Source organism: Balaenoptera borealis (genome assembly GCF_965194805.1).
Source record: "Balaenoptera borealis genome assembly, chromosome: 12".
In the NCBI taxonomy this organism is placed as follows: Eukaryota; Metazoa; Chordata; class Mammalia; order Artiodactyla; family Balaenopteridae; genus Balaenoptera; species Balaenoptera borealis.
Genome location: NC_138869.1, coordinates 11,247,830 through 11,268,727, shown reverse-complemented (window position 1 = coordinate 11,268,727; position 20,898 = coordinate 11,247,830). Strand labels below are relative to the sequence as shown.

Genomic DNA, 20,898 nt, shown 5'->3' with positions numbered 1-20,898 from the left:
CCCGCATGATGCGTGGTGTGGCCAAAAAAAAAAAACTAAGCCAGATATAAAAGACTGTACGATTCATAAAAATTTTTTTAAATAATGAAAATAAGTAGAAATAAAATTTTTAAAAGACTGTGTGATTTTAGTTACATGACATTTTAGAAAAGTCAGTGGTTGACAAGGGCTGGAGTGGTTGAGGGAATGAGAATCGACTAGAAGCGGGAAGAAGGGAAATTTTTGGTGTACTGGAACTCGTGGTTACATATCTGTATAAATTTGCCAAACCTTATTGAACTATATACCTTAAAAGGGTAGATTTTATTGTATGTAAATTATACCTCAGTAAACTTAATTGTTTTTAATTCAAAGATTTAAATAGTCAATTTTAAAATATATATATATATTTATTTATTTGGTCATGCTGGGTCTTAGTTGCAGCACGCAGGATCTTTTAGTTGCAGCATGTGGGATCTAGCTCCCTGACCAGGGGTCTAACCCGGGCCCCCTGCATTGGGAGCGCGGAGTCTTAACCTCTGGACCAACCAGGGAAGTCCCCAAAGTCAATTTTTAAATGTGCACAAATTCAGACAGGACTGGCAAGAAATTTAGCAAGAACGCAAGTAATTTTATCTTGTTTTGGGCTCGGACGTTGTTGTGTCCTAAGGCCCCGCGGTATTTTGGAACCCCACTTCGGAAAGGTGCGTTCATAATTTGCAGCTTGAGCAAAGATGGAAAGGCGGAGGCCGGGGGGCAGGACACAGCCTACCTTACCGACAGCAGACTTCTCCTCCATTGGCCATGCTTGGCCCCAGGAAGGGCCATTCCCCCACGTGGACTGGCCCCTGGCCCTGCCAAGGCTTCTCCCTTGCTCTTTGGAATTTTCCCTCCACACGCCCCAGACTCATCAAAGCCTGCCCTCTCCTGTTCACTGCCCACAGCTGGTGTGACTCCATTAATCTCCAAGCTTCCAGAAGAAAAGGAAGAAACCTAATTATCCCTCCTAGGCTGGGAGGGCTCAGTGCCAAGAGACAGTGATCAGCCACTCGAGACTCACGTGTGAAACTCAGAATATCAGGAGGAAGGCAAGTTGGGACAAATTCCAAGTTTCAGCCACCCCAGCCCGACTCAGTTTATGACTGACTTCACAGGAAGAGCAGGTAGGCCACAGCCTCAGCAAGAGTTGAATGGGAATAGCTTCTGTGCTGACGTAAACATCATGCCTTCATACCAGAAGGCCTACCCCATGGACCCAGGACAGCCGTGAGCCAGGCCTCCAACCAAAGCTGCAAGAGCAGGAAAGCCCAGAATGGAAATGTTCTTTGCTAGCTCTGGCAGCTCCTTCCACACATGGCTGCAGGGTATGGGTCAGCTGCCAGAAATAACCCTCCAGACTTTAACTTTGGTAACATAGGCCTTTATCTTAGCATTTAATAAACCCAAGTAGCCTTTATAGTTAGTCAGAAATGACACATATTTGAATCTGAGAGGCAGAGACCAAAGCACAGTCTCCTACAAACCTAGCCTTTCATGCTTGTCTTGTTTGAGTTGCTTGATATTGAAAAATGCCAGCTCACACTGATAAACTAATACTTTGTGGCTACCTAACGGCTCATTTCGAAATTCTGAGATTAAGAGTTCTGAACACGAAAGGAGGGCTGTCTAGCAAGCTAGGGAAGGCTTCGGAGGAGAGTTGCATTACAGCTTGACTAGTACTTTCCCACCTACACACTTAAAAGATTGTAATAAAATGTGACATTGAGAAACTGGAAGAGTGCCTTAATCCCATAATCCCTATTAAAGCCCTTCTTTTTTTTTTTTTTTTAATTGAGGTATAGTTGATTTACAGTGTTGTGTTAGTTTCTGGTGTACAGCAAAGTGATTCAGTTATACATATATATATTCTTTTTCAGATTCTTTTCCATTGTAGATTATTACAAGATATTGAATATAGTTCCCTGCGCTATACAGTAGGACCTTGTTTACCTATTTGATATATAGTAGTGTGTATCTGTTAATCCCAAGCTCGTAATTTGTCCCCCTCTCCCCCTTCCCCTTCGGTAACCGTAAGTTTGTTTTCTATGTCTGTGGGTCTGTTTCTGTTTTGTAAATAAGTTCATTTATATCATGTTTTTAGATTCCACATAGAAGTGATATCATATGATATTTGTCTTTCTCTGTCTGACTTGCTTCACTTTTTATGATCATCTCTAGGTCCATCCATGTTGCTGCAAATGGCATTATTTCATTCTTTTTTATGGCTGAGTACTAGTCCATTGTATATATGTACCACATCTTCTTCACCCGTTCATCTGTTGATGGACACTTAAGTTGCTTCCATATCTTGGCTATTGTAAATAGTGCTGCTATGAGCATTGGGGGGCATGTCTCTTTTTGAATTAGAGTTTTTGTCTTTTCCAGATATATGGCCAGAAGTGGGATTGCTGGATGATATAGCAGCTTTATTTTTAGTTTTTTAGGAACCCCCGTACTGTTCTCCATAGTGGCTGCACAATTTCCATTCCCACCAACAGTGTAGGAGGGTTTCTTTTTCTCCACACCCTCTCTAGCATTTATTATTTGTAGACTTTTTGATGATGGCCATTCTGACTGGTGTGACGTGATACTTCATTGTAGTTTTGATTTGCACTTCTCTAGTAATTAGCAATGTTGAGCATCTTTTCATGTGCCTACTGGCCATCTATATGTCTTCTTTGGAGAAATGTCTATTTAGGTCTTCTGCCCATTTTTTGATTGGGTTGTTTGTTTTTTTTGATATTGAGCTATATAAGCTGTTTTTATATTTTGGAAATTAAGCCCTTGTCAGTTGCATCTTTTGCAAATATTTTCACCCACTCTGGAGGTTGTCTTTTTGTTTTGTTTATGGTTTCCTTTGCTGTGCAAAAGCTTTTGAGTTTGTTTAGGTCCCATTTGTTTATTTTTGCTTTTATTTCCATTATTCTAGGAGACAGATCCAAAATAAATATTGCTGCGATTTATGTCAAATAATGTTCTGCCTCTGTTCTCCTCTAGGAGTTTTATAGTATCCAGTCTTACATTTAGGTCTTTAATCCATTTTGAGTTTACTTTTGTATATGGTAGTAGAGAATGTTCTAATTTAATTCTTTTACATGGAGCTGTCCAGTTTTCCCATCACCACTTATTGAAGAGACTGTCTTTTCTCCATTGTATATTCTTACCCCCTTTGTCGAAGATTAATTGACTGTAGGTATGGGTTTATTTCTGGGCTGTCTATTTCCTTTCATTGATCCATATGTCTATTTTTGTGCCAATACCATGCTGTTTTTTTTTTTTTAAGGAATTCCTTTATTTTTATTATTTATTTATTTATTTATTTACTTTTGTCTGTGTTGGGTCTTCGTTTCTGTGCGAAGGCTTTCTCTAGTTGCGGCAAGCGGGGGTCACTCTTCATCGCGGTGCGTGGGCCTCTCACTGTCACGGCCTCTCTTGTTGCGGAGCACAGGCTCCAGACGCGCAGTCTCAGTAACTGTGGCTCACGGGCCTAGTTGCTCCGCGGCATGTGGGATCTTCCCAGATCAGGGCTCGAACCCGTGTCCCCTGCATTGGCAGGCAGATTCTCAACCACTGCGCCACCAGGGAAGCCCTCATGCTGTTTTGATTAGTGTAGCTTTGTAGTATTGTCTGAAGTCTGGGAGGGTTATGCCTCCAGCTTTGTTCTTTTTCCTCAGGATTGCTTTGGCAATTCTGGCTCTTTTGTGTTCCCAAAGTCCTTCTGGTAGGCAAACTTATTTTGGAAATTGTCATTTACCATATTGATTACATGATCTGCTCAAGCCTCAGATTAAGCAGACATTAATTTCAGAATTAACTGTAATTTTTTTTGTTGTTTGTTTTTTTGGTAGAAAAAGTGCTGTTTCCTATAACCCCACATTATGGAGAATGGTTTGACAACAGAGTTCTCTCTTCCCTTAGACCTTACCAACTTTCCAGATAGAACCCCACCCTCACCTCGCAAAGAACAGAAGCAAAGAAGATGTATCAGCGTAAATAATTTATTGCGAACTCTCTAATATCATACACGAGTGGGTTGACAATTCACTCAGGAGCATTTGGGATGGGAGGCCAGGAGGTAGGCAGTGTAATGAAAGTGTAGCACGTGAAGACAGGTTGCTGAGGGACAGCCTTCCTGCCATAGCCTGCTGGTGACCAGTCTTGGCCCGCTAAGCTACCTGGGGCAGGAAGGAGCCGGGCCAGGCCAAGAGCCCTCAGTTCTCCTTTGGCCAGCCCAGCCCAGGTTTCCGGCCCTTCCCCCTGCTTCATCATTCATGTTCCTGAGGGGCTGAGGGAGGTGTTGGGAAGGTAAGAAGCTGTCTAGCTGCCAGGCTTGTGGGTGCTACCAGCTGAGCATGGGGTCCCCGGTCTAGTCCTTGGCTGGGCTTTCATTGCAGTATCTTCAGACAGGTCGGGATGAGGGATGGGGCTTTGCTCTTGGGAGGCTGCCCTCCCTCTGTGGCATCCAGGAGCTGCTGCAGGTAACAGGAGGTGCCGAGCAGCACGTGGCCTGTGGCCTGCATGCTGAAGAGGGCCCAGCGGAGAGCTTCTCTGGGTGGGATGAGAAGGCACTAGGGTCAAAACACAAAGAAAGCCCCTTCCTGCTTCCCCTAAATGCCTGCTCCCCCACACTGCGTTCATAACTTCATAAACTGTAGAGTGATGTGCAAACAGAACAGATGCTGCCCTCCCTCAGCAAATAGGACAGGGTCTACAGTGTTACCTGCAATCGTACCTTAACTGAGACGTCCACAACCTCCCTCTTCTCGTGCAAAATTCAAGCTCATTTAACAAGGCCTTTTATTTTTCTAGTGCTACTTTGGGCCAGCCAGACTGATCTCTGTCACATGACTCTGCCCTTCACAACCTCTGCTCTAGACAGAAGTGTTTCCAAGTCATTTGTAGTCTAGCTAATTTTCAGAGTGCTGGACGTGAAGATCTCCATGTCTGGTGTTGCAGTGTACTGAGGACAGAACTCCAGTCAGACAGGCCTGAGTTCTAATTCAGTTTCATTAGCTGTGGCAACCTTGGCAAACCTCTATAGCTCTGAGCTTCGGCACCCTCATCTGTAAAATGAGATCATACCATTTTGATCCCACACAGGGTTAGGAAGATGAAATAACATAAATCACTTAACATAGGACCTGATATGTAGAAGAGAAGGGGAAACGTAGGATCAAGACTAGCTGGTTGAATGCTTCACTACTTTAACCAAATTCTTATCCAGATCTGTTTGAAAGAGATAGGTGAGGCTCACTAGGGGTGTCTAGTCCTAGGGGGGATCAGGGAGAAGAAAACAAAAGGAAAATAAATTCTTTCTGGCTGATATTAAAACTTGTCTTCTATTAACCTTCATTCAGTAAAGGAACTTATATTATGGCTGAGGTGGAGGAGGGCAGAAAGACAATTAGAATCATAAACATCTGTACATGAAAATACTTAAAAAATTTAAAGGTGAAACCTGAGAAGTATACCCATTTCTCAAATTAGAGAACTGAGGCTTCAAACCAGCTGTCTGGACATAAATAGGAATGAAATTCTGACACATGCTACAATATGGATGAACTTTGAAAACATTATGCTAAGTGAAATAAGCCAGACACAGAAGGGCAAGTATTGTATGATTATACTTACATGAGTTGCCTAGAATAGGAAAATTAACGGAGACAGGAAGTAGAACAGAGGTTAGCAGGGCTGGGGGAAGCGGGTGTGGAGAGTTAGTGTTTAATGGGTACAGAGTTACAGTTAGGGATGATGAAAAAGTTCTGGAAATAGAGGCACAAGTAACTGTTGCACAACACTGTGAATGTACTTAATGTCACTGAATTTTATACTTAAAAAAAAAGTGGTTAAAATGGTAAATTTTATGGTATGTGTATTTTACCACCATTAAAGAAAAAACACTTGCTGATGCCACTAAGTCATTCCACTGATTCCAGCTTGCTGTTGTTTTTTGTTTTTCTTTTGGGACCAATATGCCTACTGTGTTTAGCTCTGAGGGTCCCACTTCCCCTAGATGGACTGAGTTTAAAGGCTGAAACTTCTTGCTCTAGATTTTGCAATCTGCAAACTGCTGGCAGCAAGCCCAGATCAAGAGAGGTATAAGATATGGTATAAGAGGAAAATGGAACTTCTTGCCATAGAACGAGGCTCAAGCCTGCCGCTCAGTGTTATCTCTGGCAGGCAGAACCACACGGCCTCAGGTCCCTCATCTGCAGACTGGGAATGCAGAGAATAAACTCGGAAAGCCAAGAAGGTCTGGTATGCTCTAGCTACATACGTTCTGGCAGAACTCTGGAAGGAGTAGGATTTCTCAGAAGCCCCTGAGAATGAGGATCATATGTATCTTCATTCATTGTACAGTTATTTGAATTATTGCTACATACCAGCATTCACCAAGGTATTGGAGGCAACAGCAATTCTTGCCCTCATGGAGCTTGTTCTGACATCTTATTTATCTCTGTGTCTCTAGCTCATAGCATAGGGCCAGGACACAGAGAGTGCTCAGTAAACACTAAATGAAGCAACTGGGGAGGAGTAGCGTCTGTCAGAAGTAACTGGCAAGAGGCCAGCTTTGTGGTTTTCGACTATTTGGATGCCTCTGCCTCAGTGGCTACATCCGCCTAATGAGGTAAGAATTCTCTAGAGCACCGCTGGAATAGCTGAATTTGGAAACCACTACCATAACAGTACTTGTCTTATGATTAAACATATTCCCATGCTTCCTGTGATACTTGATTAGACTGTCAAAAGTAAAGTAAAAAGTTTCTTTTAAAGTTCATTAGATGATACAAATGACTATTGTCCATAGACATACAAATTAATTCCGTTCTATGGAAGGACAGTTATTTCATCCCTCCCACCCCCATGGAAAAATCCAATTTTGTATTTATAAATAGCTCAGCATTCTTGTTGGATCTATGTATGGGTGGGATTTTGAACTGATTGTAACTTCTTGCTGGTTCTCTCACTAGTTGAGTTCAATAAAATTTTTGACACATGTTCATTTTTCAAAAGATTAGAAGACTACTTAGGAAAACTTGCTACTTTAGGTGAAAAATAATTAGTTGTTATAGTGGAAGGTAATTAGAAAAGCTAAATGTATCCAGGTTCCACCAGCAGGAGTATATGTATCCCTTTGGCATATACTACTATAAACTAAAGCATGAATTCAGCCATAAAGTCCTAGACAAATGCTAATTGTCATGCTTTGTCAGCATCAACACCAGGCCCAGGCTCCTAGAAGTCTGAGGTGCATGGGAGAAGATAGGGCCTCTCCCATTGCTGTGTACCCAGCCTGTACCCAGCTAATCCCAATTCACTCACTTCATGACGCGTCTGGCCCCGTAGCAGCGCAGATCATAGGAAAGGGAGTATGTGCCATAGAGAGTCGCCTTCACGTTCAGGCAACCAATGAAGTCCTGTGGGTTCACCTTGTACAGGTCGAAGGTTACTCGGGCCACATCGATCTTCTCGGCAGGCTTACGGGAGAGGGAGACTTGGTACCTAGTGCCCTGCATCAAGACAAGCATGTGGTTGGCACCCCTCAAGGATTTCTCCTAAGCTCCCAGTATTCTCCCTGACCGGTGGGACGTCACCTGCTGTGATGGGGGCTGCCATTTCTGCCCCTTATGGAGGACCATGAATACGGTGTCATCTGCCAGGGATTGGAAATACTCTTCTGTCTCTACAGTTGTGCCATCTTCCTCCAGCACCAGGAAGAAAGGCTTGTCTGCCAGCATCAGGGTATCCTGGACCTGGAGAATAAGGTAAGTGATGCTTCTGCCATCACATGTAGCCACAGAGCTGGTATGGGGAAGACCCACATCACACACCTCAGCTGGCACACCTCACACACACACTAGTGGGCCGGGATTTATGGGATGGGACTGGAACCCAGGGCTCTTGCTGTGGGATCACCATCCAAAGAACCTATATTATGGTATCCCTTGGTATCTGACTTCATGGTTAATATTCTAGAATAGTGCTGTCCAATAAAAATATAATGGGAGGGACTTCTCTGGTGGTCCAGTGGTAAAGAATCCGCCTTGCAATGCAGGGGATGCGGGTTCGATCCCTGGTCAGAGAACTAAGATCCCACATGCCGCGGGGCAACTAAGCCCACGTGCCACAACTATTGAGCTCGTGCACCTCAACTAGAGCCCGCATGCTGCAGACTATAGAGCCCACACACCCTGGAGCCCACACGCCACAACTAGAGAAGAGAAAACCCGCATGCCACATCTAGAGAGAAGCCCACACACCACAATGAAAGATCCCTCATGCCTCAACGAAGATCCCGCGGGCCACAACTAAGACCCGACACAGCCAAAAAATAAAAAATAAATCTTAAAAAAATATAATGGGAGTCACACATGTCATTTTTAATTGCGATATAATTCACATGCCATAAAATTCACTCTTTTAAAGTACACAATCCAGTGGTTTTTAGCATATTCATAAAGTTGTGCAACTACCACCACCATATAATTTCAAAACATTTTCAACCCCATTTTTACCCCAAAGAGAAACCTAGCCCCATTAGCTGTCACTCCTCATTTCCTAGCCCTTGGCAACCTCTCCTCTTCTGTCCATCTCTGTGGATCTGTCTATTCTGGACATTTCATATAAGTGGAATCATACAATGTGTGGTCTCTTTAGACTGGCTTCTTTCACTTAACAAGTTTTCAAGGTTCATCTATGTTGCAGCATGATTCTTTACTTTTTTATGGCTGAATAATATTCTACTAAATAGATATACCACATTTTTAATCCATTCTTCAATTGATGGACATGTGGGTTGTTTCTATTTTTTGAGTATTATGAATAATGCTGCTATGCACATTCATGTACAAATTTTTGTGTGACATGTCTTTTCAATTTTCCTGGATATATACCTAGGATTGGAATTGCTGAGTCATATAATAACTCTATGTTTACTCTTCTTAAGGAAATACCAAACTGTTTTCTGAAGCTGTTGCATGATTTTACATTCCCAACAGCAATTTCTCTACATCCTCACCAACACTTGTTAGTCTGTCTTTTATTTTAGCCATTCTAGCGGTATGAAATGTTTTTGATTTGCATTTCCCTAATGACTAAGGATGCTGAGCATCTTTTCATGTGTTATCAGCCATTTGTACATCTTCTTTGGAGAAACATCTACTTAGATTCTTTGCCCATTTTCAACTGGATCGTCTTTTTATTGAGTTTTAAGAGTTCTTTATATATTCTTGATACTAGACCCTTATCAGATATGTGATTTGCAAATATTTTCTCCCATTCTGTGGGTTATCTTTTCATTTTTTTTGATAGTGTCCTTTGATGCACAGAAGTTTTTAATGTTGATAAAGTCCAACTTTTTTCCCTTTGGTTACTTGTGCTTTGGTGCCATATCTAAGAAACCAAGGTTATGAACACTTATAACTATGTTTTCTTCTAAGGGTTTTATAGTTTTAGCTCTACATTTAGATCTTTGATCTGCTTTGAATTAATTTTATATGTAGTATGAGGGAGGGATCCAACTTCATTCTTTTGCATTTGGATAGCCCATTGTCTCAGGAATATTTGTTGAAAAGACTATTCTTTCTCCATTGAATAGTCTTGGCATCCTGTTAAAAATCAATTGACCACAGATACATGGATTTATTTCTGGACTCTCAGTTCTATTCAGTTGATTTGTATGTATTATGGGCTGAATGGTATCCCCCCAAAATTCATATGTTGAAGTCCTAATCCCAGTACCTCAGAATGTGACTATATTTGGAGATAGAGTCTTTAAAGAAGTAATTATATTAAAATTAGGGCATTAGAGTGGGCCATAATCCACTACGACTTGTAAGAAGAAAAGGTGTCTTTATAAGAAGGAAAGATGGGCTTCCCTGGTGGCGCAGTGGTTGAGAATCCGCCTGCCAATGCAGGGGACACGGGTTCGAGCCCTGGTCTGGGAAGATCCCACATGCCACGGAGCAACTAGGCCCGTGCGCCACAACTACTGAGCCTGTGCGTCTGGAGCCTGTGCTCCGCAACAAGAGAGGCCGCAATGGTGAGAGGCCCGTGCACCGCGATGAAGAGTGGCCCCCGCTTGCCGCAACTGGAGAAAGCCCTCGCACAGAAACGAAGACCAACACAGCCAAAAATAAATAAATAAATAAATAAATTTTAAAAAAAAAAGAAGGAAAGATTAGGACAAGTTACTCCCAACCAAGTGTAGGGGGAGCATGGAAATGGGGAAGGGTGTCATTCTTGCCCAATGTTACTACCACCCACAAGAGCTGTGTGTCCTTGGTTTCCTCTCTGGAAGCTTACCTGATCAATAATTTTTACTTTTTTTTTTTTTTTTTTTTTGACCGTGCCGAGGGACATGCGGGATCCTAGTTCCCTAACCAGGGATTGAACCTGTGCCCCCTGCATTGGAGCAGGAGGTCTTAACCACTGGACCACCAGGGAAGTCCCACCTAATCAAAAGTTTGAAGAAAGTCTTCCACAGCTGTTAACAAAGCTTTGCGTGGAAGGCCAATGTAGGAGACAGATTGAAGGAGAATTGCCCTGCATGAAGGTAAGGGAAGGAGATAGGGAAGGGAATCTCTAAAATCTTGCACAATACCCCAACTTCTGGGCACTTCTACAAGTTTAAGTACTACTGGAAAAGGGAACCTAAGGGTCCCTCCAGTAAGAAAAATAGACTCCAAAAATACCACTGACCTATTGTTAGTATCAGACGGTAACGTACTGCCCTCCCCCTGTCAACAGACAGACAGGACTCCAGGTGGGCACTACAAGCCCACTGGAGTGCCATTAGAAAGGAAATCTTTTCACCATCTAAGCCATGAACTCCACCCCTGCTGAACCCCTGGCTCATGATGCAGAGGCAGCTGTTGGGGCCGGCTCTCAGCCAAGGTCCCCACAGAGGGCTGTGCAGAGGCAGGCCCATTCCTACCTTGAGGCGGAGGTCCTCAAGGCTGTGTGTCATGATGCCCTTCCGCACACTCCGGTCAGCACTGCTTACTCTGCAGGGCCGGGCCCTGGGGGCCTCCGGGCTGGGCTCTGACAGCAGCTTCTGGGTCACCACCGAGGTGCTGACTGCCACGTACCTGGAGGCCATATGGAGCATCAGAATGAGCTGTCTGATGCCTCCCAGCCCTCAGCGCACAGCAGGGTAACTTACTCTCCCAATCCTCCAGGCTGAGCTCATCATATTCCTCCTCCCCTACCACCCACCAGACCTGCTCTAGATAGTCTTCCTCAAAAGCCTGCTGGATTGCTGCATCTTTTTTTTTTTTTTTTTTAATATTTATTTATTTATTTATTTTGGCTGTGCCAGGTCTTAGTTGCGGCACGCGGGATCTTTAGTTGCAGCATGCGGACTTCTTAGTTTTGGCATGTATGTGGCATCTAGTTCCCCGACCAGGTATTGAACCCATGCCCCCTGCATTGGGAGCGCGGAGTCTTACCCACTGGACCACCAGGGAAGTCTCTGGATCAGTGCATCTTAAACTTTAGTGGACACATCAGTCCCCTGGTGATCTTGTTAAAATGCAGGTTCTGATTCAGTAGGTCTGGGTAGGTTCTGAGATTGTATGTATGTAATGAGTTCCCAAGTGATATTGACACTGCTGGGTTTCAGACCATGACAAGTAGCCAATGATAGAAGACTACCCCACATTTGCCCAATTACCACTTTCCTCTCTTAGCCTCATTCTTCTCACCTGTAATGTGAGACAAAGTGGCAAAGCTGAGGTCAATATAAGACAGTTTTGAACTCAGATACACGATGTAGAACAAAAGGAGTGCAGTGAACCTAGATTTTGGAGTCAGGCAGACCCAAGTTCGAATCCTGGCTCCACTACCCATTTGCTAGGTGACTGAGAGAGCCCACCCTGTGCCTCTGTTTCCCCATCTATTAATTTGGCATAATAATCCCCACTTCCCAAAGTTGTGGTGAGGTTTAAATGAGATCAATAATGAAAGCATCAAGCAGTATCTACCTCTTTCTACTCAATGTGTGATATGGGGGACTCGGGGTGGGGAGAGACAGCAGCATTAATATCTCCTGGGGGCTTGTGGGAGGGGCAAATCTTGGGTCCCACTCCAGACCTCCTGAATCAGCACCTGCATTTGAACAAGACGCCCAGGTGACTTATGTGCCCATCAAAGTCCAAGAAGGTCTGCCCTACAGCTCACAGTAGCTCCCCTTCCCTTAGCATGCTTGGCTCTCCTCACCTGGAGAGGGACCTGGGGTAGAGAAGGCTGAGGGACTTCATGGCGTACTCCATCCTCGTCAGCTGGACAGTGTTGGGCCTGGGAAGGAAGCAGAGACAGCTCCTTAGGTGGGGATGGGAGGGTTCCCCCTCTCTTGTCTTTTGACACAGAGCAACCCAACCTCCATCCATCAAGCCTCTGCTCTGGTCTCCCCTAGCAACTCACACACACACCTCCCCCAGCCCTTCCCCTGTCCCACCCATGTACGCCACCGTGACCAAGCTGGAGACCCCCTTAGTGCCCAGGCTCAGCCCTGCTCCGCAGCCGCTCCTCCCTCCCCGGCACCACTCACTCCATGTTTCTCTGACCCTGGCTCTGGTCACACTGATCAGGGTTCACAAGTCGGGACTGAAGAGGCCCTGCCTGGTTAGTTCCTGTCCTGGGGGCAGAGTCCACTTTACGCTGGCAGGAGGCGAGTCACACCACCTTGCACTGCTGGGGACCTTCCCTGACCTGTTGCTCAGAGACCTCCCAGGCCAGGCAACCCAGCCTAAGCCTGCTCTCTCCAGTGGGTACTTGAGCAATCTGAACCCCTCCTGAGGGTTCCTGCTGGCCAGAGACTCTCTACCATGATGGAACCGTTCTATATCCGTTCTCTCCAATACTGGAGCTGCTAGCCCCACATGGCGATTGAGCACTTGAAGTGTGGCAGTACAACTGAGGAGCTGGATTTTTATTTTTATTGAATGTTAACTAACTTAAATGTACACAGCCACTGTGGCTCAAGGCTGCTGGCAGCCATTCTGGGCACTAGCCGACGGCCCTGGGCTGACCTGCCCGCCCTTCTCTCCTGAGCCTGCTCGATAAAGCTCCTGCAGGCTCCAAGCCCTCCTGCAGGCAGTTCCTCCGCCTGTAATGCCTCCCTTGGCCCAGGGCTAAACGTTTGCAGCCCTGAAGCCCGAGTTTCACTGTTTTCCACGGCTCGGAAAGCCTTCTTAGACGGCTCACAGAATTTCCCCTTCATCTTTGCCCTTCCTTCTTCCTAGCCAAGTGGGCCTCAGTGTCTGCTTCTGCCATAGCAGCCCCGCTCCTTGGGTGCCTCGCCCTGAGATGTTCTCCCTTTCCCAGCCCCCGTACAGACAGGGCCTGCCTCAGAGCCAGGGGCTCAAGGAGTGCATGGAACGAAGCCCCCTCCCCAGTCTTTCCTTCTGACAATGCAGGGGACGCCCCAGGCCAGCCTGTCTGTGAAAGCCCTCTCCCTCACTTAGCACTGCCCACATCAGCTTGCTTCAGCCTCCCTCCTCACTCCCAATAGCAAAACTCCACCCAGCCCCACCTCACCGGTTCTCTAGGAGCCAGAACCAAACCAAAACAAAAAACCCAGAATAAGAAACTCCTTACCTCCTGCTTCCCAGCCTCCTAACCTTCCAATACTGCCCTGCTCGGCCCAGCCCTCCCTCCATTTTATTTCCAGCTCCCAGGGCAGCCCCTCCCCTGGCCTCCAGCCCCAGCTGGAAAAGAGCACAGGCACTGAGTGTGCAGCTCTCACCCTTGGGATGTCAAGCCAGCCTCACTTCCAGAAAAAGCCAGAAAGGAGGGGTGGAGGCATGTTTCGAAAGATCTGGGGCAGGGTATGGCCCAGGACATGGTATTGGGCACAGAGGGCACAGGAAACAGGCAGGTGTGCATGGTGGTCCCAGCTCTACCCATGTTAGCTGTTGGAGTGTAGACAAGTTCCCTTAACCTCCTGAGCCCCAGTTTCTCTCACCTCTTCAACAGAGATAATGATTCCTGTCTTAATGATCCTGACCGAGGTAAGGATTTGTAATAATAAAAGTAAAGGGCTTTGCAACAGAGATACTTAATAGATAGAAACAAATATTGGTGTTATTGATAATATAATTATTTAATAATAGCAGATAATTTAATAATAATAATAAAGACTAGCTGAAATGTGTAGTGGTTAAGAGTGTAAGATCTATGACCCAGCAGTTCTACATATACATAATATTTGGAGTTATATATATATCTCCAAGGGAAATGAAAATCTATGTCCACACAAAAACTCATACACGAGAAAGTTCATAGTGTTATTCATAACCGGCAAAATGTAGAAACAACCCAAATGTTCGTCAATTGATGAATGGATAAAAAACTGTGGTATATCCATAAATGGAATATTATTTGTCAATCGAAAGGATCTATGCTACTACAGTACATGGAAAAACGTTGAAAACATTATGCAAAGTGAAATCACAAGGGATTTATTATGCAAACATTATGCAAAGCCAGTCACAAGAGATCACATACATACTTGTATCATTCCACTTGTATGAAATGTCCAGAATAGACAAAACTATAAAGACAAAAAATTAATTAGTGGTTGTTTAGAGGGGCTGGAGAGTGGAAGGGGAATGGGGACTGCTAGTGGGCATGGGGTTTCTTTCAGGGGAGCCCAGAAAAAGTTCTAATCTAGTAATCTAAACACAATCTACTTTGATGATTGTGCTAAGTCTATTTGGAGGTTGTACAACCCTGCAAATACACTAAAACCATCGGATTGTACACCTAAGCGTGTGTGGTATATGGATTATATCTCCATAAAGCTGTTTTAAAAAAAAAGAGTTCAACCTCACCTTTCTTTTAGAGTTGGGTTTTTCACACTACTGCATCAGAATCACATGGAAGGCTTGTTAAAAATTAGATTGCTGGCCTCCACCGCAGAGTTTCTGACTCAGTATGTCTGGGGTGGGGCCTAAGAAAGTGTATTTCTAAGAGTTTCCAAGCTGATGCTGACACTGTGGCTACTTAGGGACCCTATTTTGAAAACCAGCAGTCTGGCACTAGCTGTGTGATGTAACTCATCTAAGCTTCAGTTGGATCTAACAAATGGGCATTAAAAATAGTTCCTACCCCACTGGGTTGTCATGAAGATTAAATGAGATAATCGTGAAAAGTACTTGATATAAAGTTTAGTGCACCCATCAGGCTCAATAAATAGCTATAATCATCATCATCATCATCATCCTATTACTTATATCTAAATCCTTCCCTATAAAAGCTTTCAGGCAACCATCATTCATTCACTCAACAAATACTTATTAGGCACTTACCGTGAGCCAGCCCTCCTAGGGTCTGAGAATACAGCAGGAAACAACATAGACTTGTCCCACACTTCAAGGAGCTGACATTCCTGGAGGAAGGGGGAACTCAGACCATGAACAAATATGCAAATAATCAAGATAATTTCAGATAATGATGTTCTGGGAAGAAAACAACACAAGGTGATATGATAGCAAATGGCTGGAGAGCTAGATTGGCCTGTGGGCTTAAGAAAGGCCTCAGAGGTGAGCTTTCAGCTAAATCCTGACTGATGAGAAGTCAGTCTTTTCAAAACCTGGAGTGTCTTGGTCTGTTTGGGCTGCTATACAGAATACCATAAACTGGTGGCTAATAAGCAACTTATTTCTCATAGTTCTGGAGGCTAAGTCCAAGATCAAGGTGCTGGTAGTTCTGGTCTCTGGTGAAGACCTTCTTCCTAGTTCACAGAGAGTTGTCCTCTCTCTGTGTCCTCACCTGGTAGAAGGAGCAAGGGAGTCTCTTTGATAAGTACACTAATCCCGCCACCCCCAAATCCCACCGCCAAATATCATCACATTGGGGATTAGGTTTCAACATACAAATGGGGGCAAGGCGGGGGCGGACACAAACATTCAGTCTATAGTGTTCCACCCAGGACTGGAATCCAGTCTTTTGAAGTCCTGGGGCATTCAAGGCAAAGGAAACATCAGTGCAAAGGATTTGAGAAGATAATGAGCAGGGTGAGGAGACAGGAACACAAATCACTAAACTTCAAGACAGACCAAGAGCCAGAAGAGAAGTACCAATACTTCAGGGAGGAAGTTCTGGGGAAAGGGTTGGGGCCCCTGCCTTGGACATTCATGCCTCAAATATTTATTGAACATCCAACATGTGCCTAGTGTCTCATGATAAGCCAATGGATGACTCAGAAGTAGTCTGACTCAGAAGCCCTGATGAACATCATGGAAATCACACACAGAAAAGAAAAGGATAAGCACAAGCTAAAGCCAGAGAGTGTCTGTGGGGGATGGAGGAATGCTTGGTGAACCTGAGGATTCTTCACAGTGCTTAGGAGAAGAGGATGGTTTTGGCTCATTCATAATTTATGTATTCAGCAAGCATTTTTTATTTATTTATTTATGGCTGCGTTGAGTCTTCGTTGCTGTGCGCGTGCTTTCTCTAGTTGCGGTGAGCAGGGGCTACTCTTCGTTGCGGTGCACGGACTTCTCATTGCGGTGGCTTCTCATGTTGTGGAGCACGGGCTCTAGGCACGCGAGCTTAGTAGTTGTGGCACACTGACTCAGTAGTTGTGGCTTGCGGGCTCTAGAGCACAGGCTCCGTAGTTGTGGCGCACGGGCTTAGTTGCTCCGCCGCATGTGGCGTCTTCCCGGACCAGGGATCGAACCCGTGTCCCCTGCAGGCCGATTCTTAACCACTGCGCCACCAGAGAAGTCCTGATGACTCGGTTCTTACCCCTCTCTTTGAGGCGCTCACCTCTGGTCTGGGAGGCAGATGTCTGAGCATGGTTCTCAAATGCTGAAATGCATAAAATCATTTGAGCACCTTGGAATAGAGACGGACTCTAGTTATGAAGCAAAATTGAGAAGCCAAAAAAGAAAAGACTATATATTCAACCTTATGAAAAAACTATTCTACATGTTAAAATTGTAACACCATGAGTAAATCAAAAGACGTACAATAAATAGGAAAAATATATGGCAACTAAAATTATAGACAAGAGGTCATCTCTCTCTCTCTCTCTCTCTCTCTGCCATCTGTATATAAATTAACAAGACCAACAATGCAGTAGAAAAATGGACAAAGGATACGAACACAGTTCAGGGAAATGAAATACAAATGACTCAAACATAAAAAGATACTTCAGTTTTTTCAGATAACAATTTTGAAATTTTATTTTATGTATTTTTTTATTGTGGTAAAATGTACATAACATAAAATTAACGATCTTTAAGTACACAGTTCAGTGGCATGAAGTATATTCATACAGTTGTGCAACCATCATCACCACATTCCTTGGCAACCACTACTCTGCTTTCTGCCTCTACCTAATTTCTTTTTCTTTCATGGCCTTGACATTTCTTAAAAGTATATCCAGTTATTTTGTAGAACGTCCCTCAATTTGAGTTTATCTGTCACCTCTTCATGATTAGATTCAGGTTAAGTATTTTGGGCAAGAAAATCACCTCAGTGCTGCTGTGTCCTCAATATTAGCAGGAGGCATAAGGAGTCAGTTTGTCTCACTCCTGGGCAAGTTAACTTGATTACTTAGTTAACGGGGTGCGTGCCAGGTTTCTCCACTGTAAAGTTACCGTTTCTTCTTGCAAAGATTAATCCGTGGGGAGATATTTTGAGACTTTGAGTGTGAAAGATGCACGCTCTTGGGAAAGTCACAGATCCCTTCCAGGCATCAGTTTCTCCATCTGTGAAGTGGGAACAGAGACGTCTTAAACTCGAATTAGAGTTAAAGAAAGTGTAAGTGCTCGAGAGGGTGGAGTATCACCTCCCGACCTTGGCAAAAAGAAAAACGTGCCAGAGCTTAACTTTCTGCGCGCTCCAAAGGCTGGGGAGAGACGGACAGGGCGGGGCCGAAAGAAAAGCATGTGCGTATGTGTGCGCGTGCGCAGGGACGTGACTACAGAGTCGGTCCTCCGGAGACAGAGAGGCCGGAAGTTGTCCTCACAGAACCGCTCGGCTGTTGGGTGGGCGGAGCTGCGGCGGCGGCGTAGGGTTGGCAGGCATGTTGGCGCTCTAATCGCCGCAGCTGGTCGGCGTGAGGGGTTCCAGGGCTCTGGGCAGGGAAGATGGCGTCTCGGGCAGGCCCGCGAGCGGCCGGCACCGACGGCAGCGACTTTCAGCACCGGGAGCGCGTCGCCACGCACTACCAGATGAGGTATGAAGTGAGGCGAGGAGCTCGCAGGGCCTGGGACGCGACGCCGGCCCGGCCTCAGGGTCTTGCTCCCCAGCCCGTTCTCGCGCACCTGCCAAGTCCCCTCCTCCTGCGACGGCCCGGGGCCGGCCCCCAATCCCGGGAAGTCGCGTCGCTCCTGTGCGCTCCACCCCTTGATCCCGCTGTGCCTTGAGGGGTACGGCCCCGCCTGGGCTCCGGTGTCTCGGCGATGCTGGCCCCGCTCTCCGATCTCGGGAACCTGATTTCTAATTGAGCCTCAGTTTGCTTATCTGGCAAGGGAAAATTAATCTACCTTTTCGGTCTTGGTGATGAGTTAGTGAGCCAATAATCGCGTAAAGAGCGTAGCATAAGATCTAGCACGTAAGTCCGCCCAGTACGCGGTAGCTGTTATATTTTGGGTTGTTTTGGGGATTTGGACCTTGAAGTCCAGACTTTCTCTGCCTCAAATGAGTTTTATGAAACCCCCCACGTAAGGGATATTTCTACATTCGTTTATTCGTTCAACAAATATTTATTGAGCTTCTACCCATCAGGCATTGTGCTAGGCCCTGAGGATGGAATAGCGAAAGCAGCCCTGGTCTTTGTATTCATGTTATACCTTCAATAAAAAAGTTTATTGACAAACAAAACTGGTCCCTGCCTTCATGGAGCTTGAAGTCTACAAGTGACTGATTCCCCTCCTGCCCCACCTTTCTGCACTTTCTATAATGAATATTTTAAAAAATAAAAATTTTTTAGAGATTTTCTTTACTTAAATCCATTGAAATTTCCCAGAATCTTTTCCACGTCTTAATGACAAGCTCTTTGAAACCTCACTTTATTCTTGTCCTTAGACCCTTGTCTAAAGGACACCTCACAACTTAAAGCCAGTGTTTTCATGCCTGTCTAGAGCAGAAACTCTGCTCTATGAAGGTGTGAAGGGGATATATTTAGGACCTGAGAGAATTCAAAGAATAAGAGAAAATATGCTTACTTTAGATGAAAAATGTACTCTAGCTGGAGAAGTACGGGCAGCCTGAGTTGGTTTCCTTGCTGCCAATACCTCCTTCCATAGGCTATCCTCCTATGCTACAGTCAGAGTTCTCGTTCATTTTTTTTTTTTTTGGCCGCACCATGGGGCTTGCAGGACCTTAGTTCCCCGACCAGGGATTGAACCCGTGGCCTTGGCATTGAAAGCCCAGATTTCTAACCACTGGACCGCCAGGGAATTCCCCAGAGTTCTCTTTCTAAACACAGCCCTGAGTTACTCTTCTGTCTTTAAAGTGACTCAGTGATAGTCCTTGGAACTTCATATCCTGCTACTCCCTTCTCCACCACAATGTAGTCCTTCCACACCCAACCATTTGCTCTCCTGGAACACAAATGCTTATGCCTTTTTGCCTGCGTGCTGTTACCTCTGCTTGGAATGTCCATCTCCACCCACGTCTCAGAGCCTAGCTCAGGTAACACCTTTGTCCAGACAGCCTTCTCAGTCAACTCATCTCAATCAGAATTCATTACTCCTTCCTTTGATTCCGTATATTTTGCAACATAGATTTACTAGAGTTTTTCCAGTTCATTTTTTAATTAACTTTTTTCTTCCTGTGTACCTTGTTCCCAGCCTCCAGGCAGGAACTATACCTTATTCACGTCTGTTTCCCAGTGTCCAGTATAGTTGCCTGACGTAGAGTTGGTGGTCAGAAAATTTTGAATGAAAGGTACTTCTCCCTCTGCTCTGCCCCACAGTGTGACCCTCAAGTATGAAATCAAGAAGCTGATCTACGTGCATCTGGTCATATGGCTGCTGCTGGTTGCCAAGATGAGCGTGGGGCACCTGAGGCTCTTGTCGCATGATCAGGTGGCCACGCCCTATCAGTGGGAGTACCCCTATTTGCTGAGCGTTGTGCCCTCCCTCTTGGGCCTCCTCTCCTTCCCCCGCAACAACATTAGCTACCTGGTGCTCTCCATGATCAGCATGGGGCTCTTTTCCATCGCTCCCCTCATATATGGCAGCATGGAGATGTTCCCTGCTGCACAGCAGCTCTACCGCCATGGCAAGGCCTACCGCTTCCTCTTTGGTTTCTCTGCCGTCTCCGTCATGTATCTGGTGTTGGTGCTGGTGGTCCAAGTGCATGCCTGGCAGTTATACTACAGCAAGAAGCTCCTAGACTCTTGGTTCACCAGCACACAGGAGAAGAAGCGTAAATGAAGCCTGCTTGATGAACTACTGTGTGAGGTGAAGCCTGGGCCTCCCATCCAGTGGAGTGAGAGGGTAGAGGAGCTGTTCTAAAACCTCCTTCGGTGATTTTGGCAGCTGCGATGTTGGCAACTAGTGCAAACTAGGCCCAAGTTCTGCAAAGCCCCTTCTGTTGCAATCAGCTGGTAGCAAAACTATGTTTAATTTACTCCTGGTTGGTGGAACTGGGTGATCAGCAGCTGTGAAACAAATTTCAGCTGGTTGAAGTTGAGATCCTTCTGAGTTTTTCATCCTTGCCTCTTGGTCATTGTCTCCGCTTCCATCCATCACCCCTTAGCCACCGAGACTGAAGGAGATAGGGAATAAATCACATTCTACTTCAATCTATGAGTCATGGGGCAGGAAACATTTGAGAGGCTGCTCCCCTTGCAGGCTGTGGTCTCTACTGTGAAGCGTTTTAATTAAAAAACCTCAATAAAGTTACAACTGCCTTGTC

General features: G+C 45.2%; 2 protein-coding genes across 8 annotated transcripts in view; one reads left to right on the top strand and one right to left on the bottom strand.

Moving 5' to 3' along the window:
- The window catches only part of LOC309606830 (lipid transferase CIDEC), a 23,577-nt gene extending 8,229 nt beyond the window's left edge, over positions 1–15,348 (bottom strand). Inside the window, exons 1-6 of one of the 4 annotated variants that reach the window (XM_082344428.1) lie at positions 15,330–15,348; positions 12,238–12,315; positions 10,955–11,108; positions 7,614–7,772; positions 7,342–7,529; positions 4,001–4,566 (exon numbers count right to left, since the gene is read on the bottom strand). In XM_082344428.1, the coding sequence (XP_082200554.1) occupies positions 4,404–4,566; positions 7,342–7,529; positions 7,614–7,772; positions 10,955–11,108; positions 12,238–12,290 (717 nt within the window). In that variant the 5' untranslated portion in view covers positions 12,291–12,315; positions 15,330–15,348 and the 3' untranslated portion in view covers positions 4,001–4,403. Of the gene's footprint in view, positions 1–756; positions 3,264–4,000; positions 4,567–7,341; positions 7,530–7,603; positions 7,773–10,954; positions 11,109–12,237; positions 12,316–12,568; positions 12,633–15,329 lie in introns of those variants that run through there. The other 3 variants (XM_082344431.1, XM_082344426.1, XM_082344430.1) reach the window with 3 other exon arrangements.
- JAGN1 (jagunal homolog 1) lies at positions 7,715–20,898 on the top strand. 4 transcript variants are annotated; one of them, XM_082344452.1, is made up of 2 exons: positions 7,715–7,784; positions 19,952–20,898. In XM_082344452.1, the coding sequence occupies exon 2, from the start codon at positions 20,025–20,027 to the stop codon at positions 20,412–20,414; it is 390 nt and encodes a 129-aa protein (XP_082200578.1). In that variant the 5' UTR covers positions 7,715–7,784; positions 19,952–20,024; the 3' UTR covers positions 20,415–20,898. The 4 variants fall into 4 exon arrangements, with proteins under 4 accessions (XP_082200578.1, XP_082200575.1, XP_082200576.1 ...); XM_082344449.1 differs by lacking the exon at positions 7,715–7,784 and adding an exon at positions 17,981–18,208; XM_082344450.1 differs by lacking the exon at positions 7,715–7,784 and adding an exon at positions 18,010–18,208 and having other exon boundaries at positions 19,827–20,898.

What these genes read in the sequence shown, in the direction of transcription:
- JAGN1 (XM_082344449.1), top strand. Translation starts at nt 18,120, where the DNA reads ATGGCGTCTCGGGCAGGCCCGCGAGCGGCCGGCACCGACGGCAGCGAC. An exon ending in GCCACGCACTACCAGATGAG is followed by an intron (nt 18,209 to 19,951) that starts GTATGAAGTGAG and finishes TCTGCCCCACAG; the next exon opens with TGTGACCCTCAAGTATGAAA.